This window comes from Carlito syrichta, unplaced genomic scaffold (assembly GCF_000164805.1).
Source record: "Carlito syrichta isolate Samal-C Ts95f unplaced genomic scaffold, Tarsius_syrichta-2.0.1 Scaffold304791, whole genome shotgun sequence".
NCBI classification, from domain to species: domain Eukaryota; kingdom Metazoa; phylum Chordata; class Mammalia; order Primates; family Tarsiidae; genus Carlito; species Carlito syrichta.
The window spans coordinates 1,529-16,046 of NW_007248887.1; the positions used below are offsets into that span (position 1 = coordinate 1,529).

The 14,518-nt window shown below is 54.7% G+C and overlaps 1 protein-coding gene across 2 annotated transcripts; it reads right to left on the reverse strand.

Moving 5' to 3' along the window:
* Positions 1-19: 19 nt before the first annotated feature.
* On the reverse strand, positions 20-11,088 carry LOC103263291 (semaphorin-4A-like). Of its 2 annotated transcripts, XM_021713905.1 has the most exons (7): positions 7,429-7,448; positions 6,658-6,825; positions 3,525-3,685; positions 2,622-2,681; positions 1,979-2,077; positions 1,645-1,750; positions 20-358 (listed from the first exon to the last, which is right to left on the reverse strand). In XM_021713905.1, exons 2-7 carry the CDS (start codon positions 6,794-6,796, stop codon positions 195-197), a joined length of 729 nt encoding a protein of 242 aa, XP_021569580.1. In that variant the 5' UTR covers positions 6,797-6,825; positions 7,429-7,448; the 3' UTR covers positions 20-194. The 2 variants fall into 2 exon arrangements, with proteins under 2 accessions (XP_021569580.1, XP_021569581.1); XM_021713906.1 differs by lacking the exons at positions 6,658-6,825; positions 7,429-7,448 and adding an exon at positions 10,707-11,088.
* Positions 11,089-14,518: the final 3,430 nt, after the last annotated feature.

The following is a 14,518-nucleotide window of genomic DNA, read 5'->3' on the forward strand; positions in this document are numbered from 1 at the left end:
TAAAAAAAGAAAGATATATATATATATATATATATATTTATATTTATTTACGGAAAGTGAAAGCTTGGTGAAGACCAGAGCTTTGGCTTCTTCCCTGCTCTACCCCCCAACACCTAACTGTAATGCATGGTGTGCCCCCAACAAGTGAGAGTTGAGCACATTAATGGCCATTCACAGCGCCAGGTCTCCGGGACTCAGGAGAGGAGGCCAGACCTGTGCTGAATGGGGGTCGGGTCCTTACGATGCAGCCAGCGGAGAAAGGTGTCCGTCTTGAGGACAGGCTGGGATCCCAGCGTGCGCATCAGGATGGGCTCACTGCCCAGGAAGTTGTTCATGGTGCCAGAATAGAGCATCCCATCTAGAGTGGGAAGAGGATGGAGAGAAGAAATCAGGTGGAGGCTCCCCGTCCTCCTTAGACCTGCTTCCTACTGGAGGCAGCATCCATATCCCTGATAGTTCTGCACCTTCTAGAGGTGCCCCAAAGCCCAGCTTCCCCCTCACCACCCCCAATCCCACCCCTGCCACTGAGCACACTACTTAGGTCCCTCTCTCCACAGGAAATGGCCAACCCAGTAGCCTTCCATGTTTTGGCACTTCTCCAGCCTTTATCTGGCTACTCCCTTACACACCCAGCCAAGCCACCTGCCAAGTAGAATCACTCACTGATTCCAGAAGGTGACGGGTTTTCCACTTTCACATCTTGGGTCCTACTCATTTCTCCCTGGAACACCTTCCCTACTCTATCTTTCAATGTCCTGCTCAAAAGCCAAAAGCCACCTCCTCCGGAAGCCAGGGTGGGACATCTGTAACGGTTTGTGTGCAGGAGTGCACAGGGCCATGATTTCTTCTTGGCAACTCCTATAGTATGCAGCATAATGCCTAGCTCACCAGTGCGTATTTGTTGAACAAATGACTGCATCTCAGGCCTCTTCTTTACCTAATACCCTTCCCAGATCTTCACGCCTCTGAGTTGCTCCAGATCCATCTCTCTCCACCACCTCTGTGGCAATTTCAATAGGAGCTGTTAGTTGGTGTGCCTAATTATCCCTCTGATCTTGTACTCTGAGGTGCCTGGACCCCTGCTCCTCTCTGTCCCCTGCCTTTTTTTTTTTTTACTTTTTTTTTTGAGTTGGAGTCTTACTCTGTCACCCAGGCTGGAGGGCAGTGGCATGCTCATAGCTCACGGCCACCGCAGCCTCGACCTGCTGGGCTCAGGCAATCCTTCCACTTCGCCTCAGCCTTCCAAGTAGCTGGAACTACAGGCATGTGCCATCACACCCAGCTGATTTTTCTTGCTTTATTGTAGAGATGAGGTCTCACCCAGTTGCTCAGGCTGGTCTTGAACCTGTGGGCTCAGGCAATCCTCTCACCTCAGCCTCCCAAAGTGCTGGGATTATAGACGTGAGCCACTGCGCCTGGCAATTTGTTTTTTTTTAAGACGAGGTCTCACTATGTTGCCCAGGCTAGACTCAAACTCCCGGATTCAAGTAAGCCTCCCACTTCAGCCTCTGGAGTAACTGGGACTACAGTCACATACTGCTGTTCCCAGCTTCCCCTGCCTTTTAGGCAACTGTAATATTCCATATTTCACAGCATGACTAGAGAAAGCAGATGTTGGCACAGACCAGGAAACTGGATACTCACCCACCAAGACAGCCGTGTGCTTGTGGGTGGGGTCAAAGGGGCTTTGGCCTTTCCCCTCTGTGACCTGGTCCTTGGAGATGGGCAACAGGTAGGAATCTTGAAGTTCCTAGAGGGAGGTAGAAGCTGGGGGCCAGAACGCCAGGGTCTCACATCCAGCAAATGAGGGTCACGAGGGAGAAAGGGAAAGAGCCTTAGAGGGATCTTGGTCTGGGGCCAGGACGTTCATGAGGGTCCTGAGCCTGGAAGCAAGAGTTTTCCAGAGCTCCTGAGGAAAGGCCAAGACAGGTGTGAGAAGAGACGCTGGAAGCCTGAGAGCTGCCACCAGGTAACTCACAATGAAGGTACAAGCCGGGCTGAAGGCGAAGGTGCCACAGGCGTAGAGGTGGGTGGTGTTGAAAGGGACCAGGACACGAATGAAGTTGAAACACTGCATCTGGGGGAGACACATGGAATTCAGGCCTCCAGGCCACTTGCCTCAAACTCCTGGGTCCCAGGGGATGCCCCCTCAATTCCTAGTGGGGGAAGAGCTGGGGCATGCTGGGACAGTCCCTGTACATCTTTTTTCTTTTTGGGGGTTGGAGTCTCACTCTGTTGCCCAGGCTGGAGTACGGTGGCAAGCTCACAGCCACTGCAGCCTTGACCTGCTGGGCTCAGGTGATCCTACAGGCACACACCACCACACCTAGCTAATTTTTTGATTTATTGTAGAGATGAGGTCTCGCCAACTTGCCCAGGCTGGTCTCAAACCCATGGGCTCAGGCAGTCCTCTCACCTCAGCCTCCCAAAGTGCTGGAATTATAGGTGTGAACCAGCGTGCCCAGCCTTCCCTGTACTTAATTATACAAAACAATCCAGGTGATCATCACTCAAACAAGTGCCCTCCACTGCTCTGTCCAACTGCCCAACCCATGGTCATCCAGTGATGGTCTAGAGACAGGGCTCTCTACCCAGAGCCCCCAACCCCCACCTCCACTTACCTCACTGCTCTTCTTAATGGCACATTCACTCTTTTTGCTGTCACTGGCTGGCCAGGGTATCTGCAAGTGGGGAGTTGGGAGTGGGGAAGATGAAAAAAAACGAGGTCTTCCTCTCTAGCTGGGACCTGCCACCCCCTTCTCTGCTCTGGCGTGAAATCACCAGCAGGCATGGTGGCTAGTGACATGCCGATGGGCAGTAAAAATGTCAGTTTGTGACCACAGCTATTCCTCTGATATTCATCATACATAGCTCTATGACTGCACATTGCCTAAGAAACCAGACAGACCCAAGTCTAAATCTAGGCTCAGCCACTTCCTGACTGAGTGATCTTGATCAGTTTCATAGGCAGCTGGCAGACACCACTAGGTAGCATATGTGAAGTACCCAGCGCGATGCATGGTATACACAGGAGCAGTTGTCAAACCACACATTTCCTGGAAAAATTGTTAATAATGTTTCCTGGGTCACACCTTAGAGAATCTGCGTTTTTAACCAGCACCCCACATGCACAGGTGGCCAACAGCCCACACAGTGAGAAACACAAAACGTAGAGGTGATCAGTTAAGCTAAGCCCCTCTCCGCATCCTTCCTGCTCCCTCTTCCTCTCATCGCCCCTATATCAGGGTGGCTGTAACACAGAAGCCAGCCTCAGTGATCTCTTCTAGTGGGTGGATGGCAAATTATTGATATAATTTGAGTCAATGTTTATCTCATGTGTCAATGATTTCCATATCCGCCGTTTTTGCAATTAATATTATTCAACCAGTATTGGTGATACCAAGAATTACTGATTATAGTTAACAGCAATCAGGCAGTAATTTGCCCACAGCAGCCTAGGCATAGGACAGCTGCTAGCCTCCTCCTCACGCCCAGTCCATGCCCTTTCTCCCCAGCCTCCTCACCATGTTCTTCAGCCTTGGGCCACCTGGATCCCGGATATTCAAGGCCAGAATGGCCTCGCGAGCCCCCACGTAGAGAGTGTTCCCATCACCACTCAGGAGCAGAGTGTCAAAATCCTGGAGGCCCTTCTGGTGGAAGAAGCTAAGTGCCCTGCGTCCATCCCCTGTGGGAGGTGATGAGAAGAAGAAAATAATGAGGACTTAATGGGCAGGCAGCTGATTTCCTGAGATCAAAGTGGGGGAAGGGAAGGGTTGGCAGAGTGTGCTCCCCTGGCCTTGGCCTTGGCAGCCAGACTCACTCTTCTCCCAGCAGCTCCCTGCTTCTGGCAGCCACAGGAGCTTTTTTTTTTTTCCTTTTGAGTTGGATTCTCACTCTGTCGCCCAGGCTCGAGTGCAGTGGCACACTCACAGCCACCCCAGCGTCGACCTGCTGGGCTCCAGCGACCCTTCCGCCTCAGCCTTCCAAGTAGCTGGAACTACAGGTGCGCGCTACCACGCCTGGATAATTTTTGGTTTATTGTAGAGATGAGGTCTCACCAAGTTGCCTGGGCTGGTCTTAAACCCAAGGGCTCAGGCAATCCACTCGCCTCAGCCTCCCAAAGTGCTGGGATTACAGGCTGAGCCACTGAGCCCAGTCAGGAACTTGGTGTGTTGAGTCCAGAGCAGAGAGGAGAGGCAGCCAGGGACAGGGTCATGCCAGCCTGGGCTAGGGAAGAATGGCCTGCACCCATGACAAAGGGATAGGAAATAGGCACAATGGGTGTTCGTTCATGTGGTGGAAGAAGATACCTCAGTCCCCACTGGAAGGGGAGCTGCTGACAGACAGACAGGAAGGTGTTGGCAGCCACAAGTGGGAAAGCTAGACGCGCCAGGACTGTGTCAGAGGGTCCCTCTCGCCACCCACCACCACCCCTGCTTCCTTCCCCTTCTGTTACAGGAAATTTCTACCACTAGAATCACCATAAACAGAAAGGAAACATTTTTCTTCGAAGCTCCTTGTGGGCGTGCCTACATGTCACCTGGACAGGGGAGGAAAGCCTGTTGCAAGAGGCTCACCTGGGCCCTCTCCTTGACCTTGGTGTGGTAGTAGTGGCGAGGGGTGTTTCTGTCCCACTGGCACATCAGCCAGGGGAAAGGAGCTCCCAAGTCCTCTCTTGCTAGTACATTTGCGCTGCCACATTAGTGAGGAGGCTGACTAGCTAATTGGTACCTTGCAGGCTCAGAGAATCTTAGGACTAAGAGGAGGGGTTGGGAACAAGGTGTGGCAAGCTGCTGGAAGGGCCAGCCTCAGGGAGGAGTGTCTCCAGGAGGCCAGGACCCCCAGAGCTGAAGAAATCCCTCAGTTCCCTGTAGTGTGATGGTCTGATTGCCCATCTGCTTCCCCAGTGACACTGTGAACACCTGGAGGGTAGGGGCTGAATCCTGTTCATATTTGTATTCCCAGCTTCCAACACAGAGGAGGCCTCTCCATCAATGGGCGACACACATTTCCTGTAGCAGATTGCCCCAGAAAGACACTAAAAACAGGCTGTGTGCAGTGGCTGACCCTTGTAATTCTAGCACTTTGGGAGACCAAGGTGGGCAGATTGCTTGAGCCCAGGAGTTTGAGACTAGCCTGGGCAACATGGCAAGACCTCGTCTCTACAATAAATCAAAAAATTAGCTGGATATGGTGGCACGGTCCTGCAGTCCCAGCTACTGGGAAGCTGAGGCAAAAGGATCACCTGAGCCCAAGAGGTCAAAGCTGCAGTGAGCCATATCATGCCTCTGCACTCCAGCCTGGGTGACAGAGTGAGACCCCAACTCAAAAAAAAATAAAAAAAGAAAGAAAGATGTTAAAGAAACAGCCACACACAGGAGCCCGCACCCCTAATAACTCCTCCAGGGTCCATGTCCTTCCCCAAATCTCCCAGGAGGAGACAGAGTCAGCAGCCCCCACAGCCTCAGTAAGAAACCAGCCAAGGCTGGATGCGGTGGCTCAAGCCTGTAATCCCAGCACTTTGGGAGGGCGAGGTGAGAGGCTTGCAAAAAACCAAAACAGCCGGGCTCAGTGGCTCAGCCTGTAATCCCACGCCTTGGGAGGCTGAAGTGAGTGAATTGCCTGAGCCTGTGGGTTCGAGACCCACCTAAGCAACTTGGTGAGACCTCATCTCTACAATAAATAAAAAATCAGGTGGAAGGATCGCCGGAGCCCAGCAGGTCGAGGCTGCGGTGACTGGGAGCGGCCACTGCACTCCAGTCTGGGCGACAGAGTGACACTACAACTCAAAAAAATAAAAATAAAAAATAAACCAAAACAGAAACCAGTCAAGCTGTGCTCCCTCTTAGTGGGTTCCACAGCCCATATTCTACTGGTTGTCCCTAGTACTGGACATGATGTGGTCCAGCATGATCTCTGTGGTTGACTGGGCCTGGCGTGTCCTGGGTCACTAGGTCCACAGATAGTCTTCTAGCATGGGCCTTGACTTTGGGGCTCTAGGGGTTTGGAGGAAGTTAGGGGTTTGATGTGCCCAGCTTGGTGACAGTGACATTTTTTTTTTGAGTCGGAGTCTCACTCTGTCACCCAGGCTGGAGTGCAGTGGCGCATTCACGGCCACCGCAGCCTCAACCTGCTGGACTCAGGTGATCCTTCCACCTCAGTCTTTCAAGTAGCTGGAACTACAGGCACACGCCACCATGCCCGGCTAATTTTTTGATTTATTGTAGAGGTGAGGTCTCGCTAAGTTGCCCAGACTGGTCTTGAACATGTGGACTCAGGCAATCCTCTCACTTTGGCCTCCCAATGTGCTGGGATGATAGGCTGAGCCACTGTGCCTGGCTAACAGTGATATTTAAGGAAAGAAAGAAAAATCACCAACTTTGGAGAACTAGAAGGGCCAAGGAGCAGTGTCCTCGGCTCCTGGCCCCAGCTCCGTCTTTCGTTTCTTCAGTCTGTACCTCAAGTGGGTTTCCTCTCGGTTTCCGTTTCATTTCTGGCCTCCGTCTTTCCCCAGGGCCCTCTGCTTCTCGCTGGCATGTGTCCCCGTGTCTCTGTTTCTCTGTGTCCGTTTCCCTCCCACCCCGTTCCCTCTCTCTCCTTCCACCCCCTCCAGCTCTCTGTTGCCATCCCCGCACTTCCTGGCCAGCAGACACTTACCTGCAGAGTATGTGACCCTGGGCATGGGCTCCTGCCCACCTCCCTCCGCGGTCGTTGTCGGCGGCAGCAGCTGGAGCAGTTGGAAGAGGAACAGGCCCAGGAGGCTCCAAGGGTCCAGGCCCAGGGCTGGGAGGGCCATGCTCAGCCAAAGGCTGTCACAACACCGCTCTGGGGGAAAAGGCACCCAGGCACTTTCTGGGTGAGCAGTCCTTACCACATCCCCCCTGGGGACCAATCGCAGAGCCCCAGGCAGCAGAAGTTGGGGGGGATGCTGGGGAGGGGATGGTTCCCTATCTGAAGTGCCCTCAGAGAGACTCACTTCCATTCTCCTCCCAGACCTCGCCTGTTGCCTCACTTTCCCCTCTGGCTGGGGTGTAGAAAGTCCGTGTCTGCCTCTTCTCTCTCACCGGCAGATCAGCTCTGCCTCTTCTCACCCGGCCCCAGGGAAATCCCTCATGTCTTTCCTCCTTTGCCTTCCCTCTTCCCAACAGTCCACAGCCCAAACTGCCTGGTCCTAGGCAGAGGACTTTCGGGGGAGCAGTTTCCTGTATGCAAAATATCAACTCCTCGGACCTTACTTCACCACGTTCAGGCCTGTTGACCCCTTGAGCCTCATGGCCTGATCCCCGCAGGCAGGCCAGGAGGGAGTCAGTCAGTCTCCCCGTCTCTGCAGCCCCTGCTCCCTCCCAGTCTCTTGCCCCAGCTGTCTGCCTCCCTAGGCCTCTTTGTAATCTTCCCCTAAGACCACCAACCTCAAACCACCCCTCTCACCTCACATACCCTTGAACCAGAGAGCGGCGGTGCCATCCAAGAGAAAGAGAAGGGGGGGTGGTCCCTGGCCCCAGAGGCAGGGGACAGAAGGCTCAGCCTGGCTGAAACGGGAGCACGGCCCTCCAGGTGCCCATCGTGCCAAAGCCAGCACTGGGAGCTCTGGGCGAGGGAAACCAGAATTTCCACCTCTCGAGTTGTGACAGATCCCAGCTTAGGCGGAAGTCGGTGGATTGGGAGGGAATATAAAGAGGCTCACCTACCTCTCGGGAGACACACCTCTCTTTTCTCCCGCTCTTGCCCCAGTCCGTCCAGAAAGCTTGAAAGGCCCTTCTAGGTCATTTCAGCAATTCCCCTGCCTCTGTCACGTCCCATCCAGTCCAACCAGCCTAGCAGTGGTTTCTCCTCTTGCTCAAGATTTCCCAGATAGGGGACATGACGCTATCTTTCATATTCCTCTTTTCACTTACCCACAAGGTGGGAGTCTCTCCACTTCTACCTACTGGGAAGTCCCTGCAGTGGTCTAACCTTCAAACCTCCCACTCTCAGTTGGGTCATAATCTTCAAAAAACAAAACAATTGTGTGAGGCTCTTATCCATGATTTTTCTGAGGAAGTCCCTCCTATAGTCTAATCTCCATCACTCTCAGGGTGGCATCAGGCCAGTAGGAAGCCCAGAAAATTTCCCATCTGAGCTCATGCTTCATGAACACACTTGTGAGGTACCCAGCCCCCTATGGTGGCTGCTCACTCCTCTCCAAAGCCTCTGGGGGAGACTCATAACACAGTTAACGAGGCATCCAGCGCCAAGAACTCCGTGGCCTATAAAGTGGGTAGGTTCCTGCCCCCTCAGTTGGGTCAGCTGACTCAGGTTAAAGAGCACCGACATCCCAGGGCTACCAGCTCTAATAAATAACCCACCTCCATCTTAAAAGCACATTGCTCACCAGCAGGAAGTCCTTCTGGTAGTGGACTTTCCATCCCACCTGCTGCAGTACCAGCGAACGCGGGCGATGCCACAGCCCGGGCTACACCTTAGAATTTTGTGTCTGGGCTCCTCAGCCTTCTCTGTCTCGCTCAATTTCCCCAGGGGTTGGTTTCAGATGTACCCCTTCTGGCAACTGTCTCTGTCAGGACTTGCATAAGACTCCCCCAGACTCTCCCAGAGGCTGGGTGCCAGGTCTCTTTCAGGTTCTTAGAATCAAGAATTCCCATTTACCCAGACCCTACCTTCTGTGTTTCCCTAACCTCCAGCTCAGATTTGGGAAGCCACTCTGCCCCTGGGCCTCTCTGCTTAGACAGATTGGCTTATCTGGGTCACTGGGAGGAGTTCTGATAGGGAGAAGTGGGGGGAGTTCCAGTTCTCTCTCCCAGCCCGTTGCCCGATTCTTGCCTCTCTGGAAGTGGTAGACGCAGTGTCCCGCCCCCAGTTCCTCCTCCAGACATCCAGAATTCTCCCAGCCCCAGCTCTCCTCTTCCCCAGCCCCTCCAGCCAATACAAATGGTTTACACTATCAGGCTTTAGTCCTCCCACCAATCTTAGTGGGTAGGTACCACCATAATCCCATTTTACAGAGGAAGGTTACACAGCTAGAAACCAAGTTGCATTCAGATTTGCCTCATTTAGAAGGAAATCTCAAACCAGCTACCGTGGCTCATGCCTGCAATCCCAAGCACTTTGGGAGGCCGAGGCCGAAGGATTGCTTGAGCCCAGGCGTTCAAGGCTGTGGCAAGCCATGATTGTGCCATTGCACTCCAGCCTGGGCAAGAAGAGTGAGACCCTGACTCAAAAGAAAAAAAAAGAAGGCAAATCACTTAGCTACACGGACTCTACAGAGGCTCCCTCAGCCCTGCCTCCTGCTCCAGTCTAAGAAACTCAATTCCGAGCCTCTTGGATGGAGAAGGTGGGGGGGCGTAGATCAGGCTCTGTTTCTCCCAGCTAAGAAACAGTATCTCTGAGGGGGATTCCTGACTTGCAGGGAACAGGAAGCTCCCTGAAGAAAGGCCATCAGTGTCACCCCTGCTTCTGCTCCCCCGGCAGTGCGCCCCTCGCATCTCAGCCTCAAGTTAGAGCCAAAGCCTCACTGCTGTCTTCCTACTGCAGCAGGCAGAGCCCACAGCCAGGACCGGCTGCACCATGCTGACCCGTGCAGTCACACAGGGCGCTGTGCTCACAGGAGCCCACGTTGGCTTAATGCTCTGCTGTTGCCCTCTTGAAAGTCTTCATGATTCTTAAACAAGGGGCCCTGCATTTTCATTTTGCGCCGGACCCCACAAATTATGGAGCAGGTCCTGCCCACAGTGTCAAGGATGCTCAGAGCTGACAGAGTCCCACCCCCTTCCTCACTGTACAAATGAAGAAACTGAGGCCAGGGAGGGAAGTACCTTGCCCAGGGGTGGAGTCGGGCAGCCGGTCAGAAGGGGAGGCAGTGGACAGAAGTCAGATGTGCAGGGACCAGTCCGGATGGGCCATGTCATCTTCATAACCTCAATCTGGGGGCTCCCCCAGCCCATTCCCCCACAAGCTCTGGATCCTAGCCTGGGGATACCCGTGGCAACAATGCTGGGTTCCGCCTCTTCCCCTGCGGCTCTTCTCAGGATTCCTTCCCCATCGCCCCTGACCACATGACCCAGTAGCCCTTTACTGCCAGGTATCGTCGCCCAGAGTGGAGGTCTAGGTGTCTAGGTGGAGGTGGGAGAGGAGACAGAGCGCTTGCTTCCCAGCCCACCCTGTGCCACCTCCGGGTATCAGCTAACCCCAGGGCGCAGCCTCCTCGGAGCCCCTGCAGAGCACGGATGCCTCACTGAGTGAGCCAGGATAGAAGCCGCTCCACTTCACCAGTGACCTGGCAGGTCCAGCGTCCCCCGCCTCCTCCCTCAGAAAAGCACAGTCCCAGCAGCACCCGCCCCCTGACTCCCCTTCCTCAGCCCACCTGCCCACCCCTCCCTTATGATCACAAGCGAGTCAAGTCAACTTGTGTACGTGTTGAACGCCTGCCGTGTGTAGGCACTGGGGATGTCCCCAAGCCTCTGAGCCCCGGGCGTCCCTCCACCTCTTCTCATCCCCACTGTCTCCCGCCTACTTGTCACCACCCAGTTCCATCTCTCACCCCTTACCCAGGGCCTCCTAGGTTCCCTCCTCCAGTCGGACTTGTCTGGAAGGCTGTGCTGAGCACACAGTGGCTCGACCCCTGGGTCTGCCCCCTCCTCAGGGCAGAGCCAGCCCCAGACAAAGGCCCACCCCCTCCTTTAGAACTGTCTGCCAGTCCTCCCGCTCCCTACCTGGAGCTCGGGAATCCCGCTGCGTTTTCCTCCCCCTGGAATGCCAGGCGCTCGGTCTCCCAGCTCCTCGTCCCTGCCACACCCCCACCCCCATCCTCAACCCCATCCTGCCTCACTGGTCCTCAGTCACCATGGCGACCGCAACTCTGAGTGGGAGGGACTAGCATCTCCCCATATTCTTCCTCCTCCTACCCGAGTCCTACTGCTCCCCACCTTCTGTAGCTCCTGGATTCACATGTGTGGAAGAGGAGGGGCTCCGGATGTTGGAGGAGGCGGAGGGGGACCACTGGCCCCTGGGGCCCTGCTCGGCTCCCTTGCCCACCTTCAGGCAGGCACTGCCGTGTAGCTGTCCCCAGCTGGGTTCAGGGGGTCAGCTGGGGCCAATCTCCTTTATGGTTTCTCGGGTCTCCTCTTCCCTGGGGATTGTGTGTATGGGGGGAGACACACCTGGATGCCAGCGTGGCCCCAGGCAAATTGAGTTTGCTGGCAAATATGCAAACGAACACACAAATATCTATGCAAAGAAGCCCAAAGGTCGAGGTCTCTGTCAAACAGTCCGAGAGTCTCTCTTCTGCTAATACTCTCCTGACTTCCGAGGGTGAGGTGTTGCTGCCAGGTTCAGGTTCGGCCTTTTCTTCCTAAGCCTTACAATAAAGGCGACTCCTCCAGAAGCCTTCTTGGCTAACACCTCCTGAGACCTATTAGGAGGGAGAGGTTTGTGCTGAAGGAGGAAAGGTGGAGGGCAGACTTCAGAAAGGACTTTCCAAAGGTTTAGACAAGGTGAGGGTAGAAACAGAGAAGACTGAGCCGGATTCTTTCCCATCTGGGAAGCAGAGGCAGTTCCAGGGTGTGAGCAGATATTGGGTGCTGGACCTGTGCCCTCTCCAGGCCCTGATCTTAAGCAACCCTATTACCAGAGCCCCCTTTGTCCCAGCTGGGCCACGACTTCTTCACCGGTAAATGAGGAGGTGAAAAAGCCCCTTCCAGGGTGGCTTCTCTCAACTCACAGGTGGCCCAAAAAAGGCACCATGAGGCTGGGACCAACAGCCCTGGGTCCCAGGCTTGGTTTCCTGTAACTTGTTGTGTGGTCCTGGACAGGACACTTGCCCTCTCTGACCTAAAGTAGGTAAAATCAGGATTTTTCAGTCTACCTGGGAGCAGCTTGGTTCCTCTCCAGACTTAATTGTATTTTTAAGAAGGAGGAAGTGAGTGTGCTGGTGTCAGCCCCAGCTAGAGGATTTCGCAGACCAAGATTGTTCCCTTTTTACTCCGGGTTAAGCATTTCCTTTGGGGTGGGGCAAGGAGGGCATGGCTTGGGCTGAAAGCAGAAGTGGACCCTGAGCAGAGCTGCTGTCCCCTACTGCTTCCTGACACACCATCCTTGCCGCCCCTCCACATCGGGGCCTTGAGGACTCAGAGAGTGCCTGTCAGTTCAGGCATGTCTCCATCAGGCCTGGGACACATGGTTGCAGGGGAATAAATCACTTGGGAGTAAGATGGCAGGGACCAGAGAAAACTGAACTATCACCGTAACAGGAAGGAAGAAGGGTGACCTCAGAAAGACCTCACGTCCCCTTGGATGTCCTAGGGTCTTTGCTCCAGTTTCTAACCTCCCCTGGCCTTCGCATATGGAAGTCAAAACTTCCAGAAAGGAGCTAAGTTGTCCTGAAGAGAGCAGGGCCTTAGTCAGGGGTGGCCATGGCCACAGTTAGAGCCTTGTTGGAGTGAGTGGACACGCAGCCCTCCTGTGTCCGGGTCTCTGGGGGAGAAGGAGCAAGAGCTTTTGCAGAAGGCTAATCCCCACTTCTCCTGCGTCCTGCTCCCTAGAATCTGCCCTGGAGATCCCTGGACCCACCCTTCCCCAGGCTGAGGCAGAGGGCCACCCCCTACGTTGTCCATCGAAACGGGCGCACTGACACTCGGTGTCTGTAGTCCCAGGATTCCGGCACCCCGCCCCTCCATCCCGCCCCGGGGACCATGATCCATGATCCCCCTTCCCCACCACTTCAAGCCTTACCCCCAGCCCAGCAGTGGAGACCCTAACCCAGGCGTCCAGGACTTCAAGCAGAGTCTGTTCTGGACAGGGGGTGGAGCAGGGGCAGGCATGGCAGGGAGGGAGTGGGGGCCCGGCCAGCCCCCTCCAGTGCCCCAGTTCCCAGGCAGCTCTTAAAGGGACCAGGAAGAATTAGCCAGGGGCAGCTTAAGGGGGTGAGTGTAGCGGAAAGTAGGTGGTGAGGAGGGGATTGGACTCGCCAGGACCAGGGGAGACAGTGTGGGGGCTGACACCTCCTTGCTCCCCTGGAAGCCCCCAGCTCCTCTGCCGAGCAGTTCCCGCAACCTTCAAGACCCCCACGCTGGCCACCCAGCTTCTGACCACCTCCTCAGATCCTGGCCCCTATTCCTCTTGGGCCCCTGCCCACTTCCTCCCCTCCCCCACATTCGTGCCACCTCAGTCTCCGGTGAGAGCTGCCAGCTGGCACTGGCTGGTACTAGGCACGGAGAGTCGGCCCCAAGAAGTGTGAGGGCCTGAGGCCCGGCCCCAGAGGGGGAGGGAGGCCAGCACCTCCACGTCAATCTGGGGGCGGGGCAGTAGGCACCTTCCCCTCCGAATTGCCCCCCAAGTCTTGTTTCCTCTGCTTCTCTGGGATAGGACACGGGGCACCGAGGCTCTGGGGAGGCTGCAACCCCAGCTCATCCCTCCCTTTCCTACTTCCTGATGGGCTGCTAGGGTTGTGACAAGACTTACTGCCATGGGAGGGCCCGTAGCAGCAGAAAGAAAGAAACACATAGGGGGAGAGGGACAGGTCAATGGAAACAAAGACAGCAGATAGACAGGCAGATGGCAGGACACTTCAAGTCTCCCATCACTCCTCTGCTCAGAATTCTCCCTGACCTCCCAGTGCCCATGGAATTAGCTTCAGACTCTCTGGCCAATATTGTAGGCCCACTCAGCCCTCCAGGGTGGGAAGGTTCTACCCCATCAGCCTAGACTCTCCCTTTCTCCAAGTTTCTGATTCTATTCATAATATATCTTCCACCTGGAATGATATTTCTTTTCTCTTTTCTTGTTTCGATTCAGGGTCTTGTGCAGTAGCAGAATCAAGGCTCACCACAGCTTCGATCTTCTGGACTCAGGCGATCTCCTGCCTTAGCCTCCTGAGTAGCTGAGACTACAGACATGCGCCACCATGCCCAGCTAATTTTTTGACTTTTTTGTAGAGATGAGGTCTCGCTACATTAGCCGGGCTGGTGTCAAACTCCTGGGCTTGCGATCTTCCTGCCTCAGCCTCCCGAAGTCCTGGAATCACAGGCGTGAGCCACTGAGCTCAGCCTGTTCTCTTTTTTTTTTTTCCCAAAGTTTTACTCAGTCACCCAGGTTGGAATGCAGTGGCATGCTCATAGCTACCCCAGCCTTGACCTGCTGGACTCAGATGATCCTTCTGCCTCAGCCTTCTAAGTAGCTGGAACCACAAGCGTGTGCCACCACGCCCAGCTAATTTTTCTTTATTTATTGTAGAGATGAGGTCTCACCAAGTTGCCCAGGCTGGTATCAAACCCCTGGCCTCAGGCAATCCTCTTGCCTCGGCCCTCCAAAGTGCTGGAATTACAGACTTGAGCCACCGCACCCCAGCCTTCTAATTTTTTTTTTTTTGGAGTTGGAGTATCGCTCTGTCACCCAGGCTGGAGTGCAATGGCATGCTCACAGCCACCACAGCCTCATACTGCTGGACTCAAGCAATCCTTCCTCCTCAGCCTTCCAAGTAGCTGGAACCACAGGCTTGCGCCACCACGCCTGGCTAATTTTTCTTTTT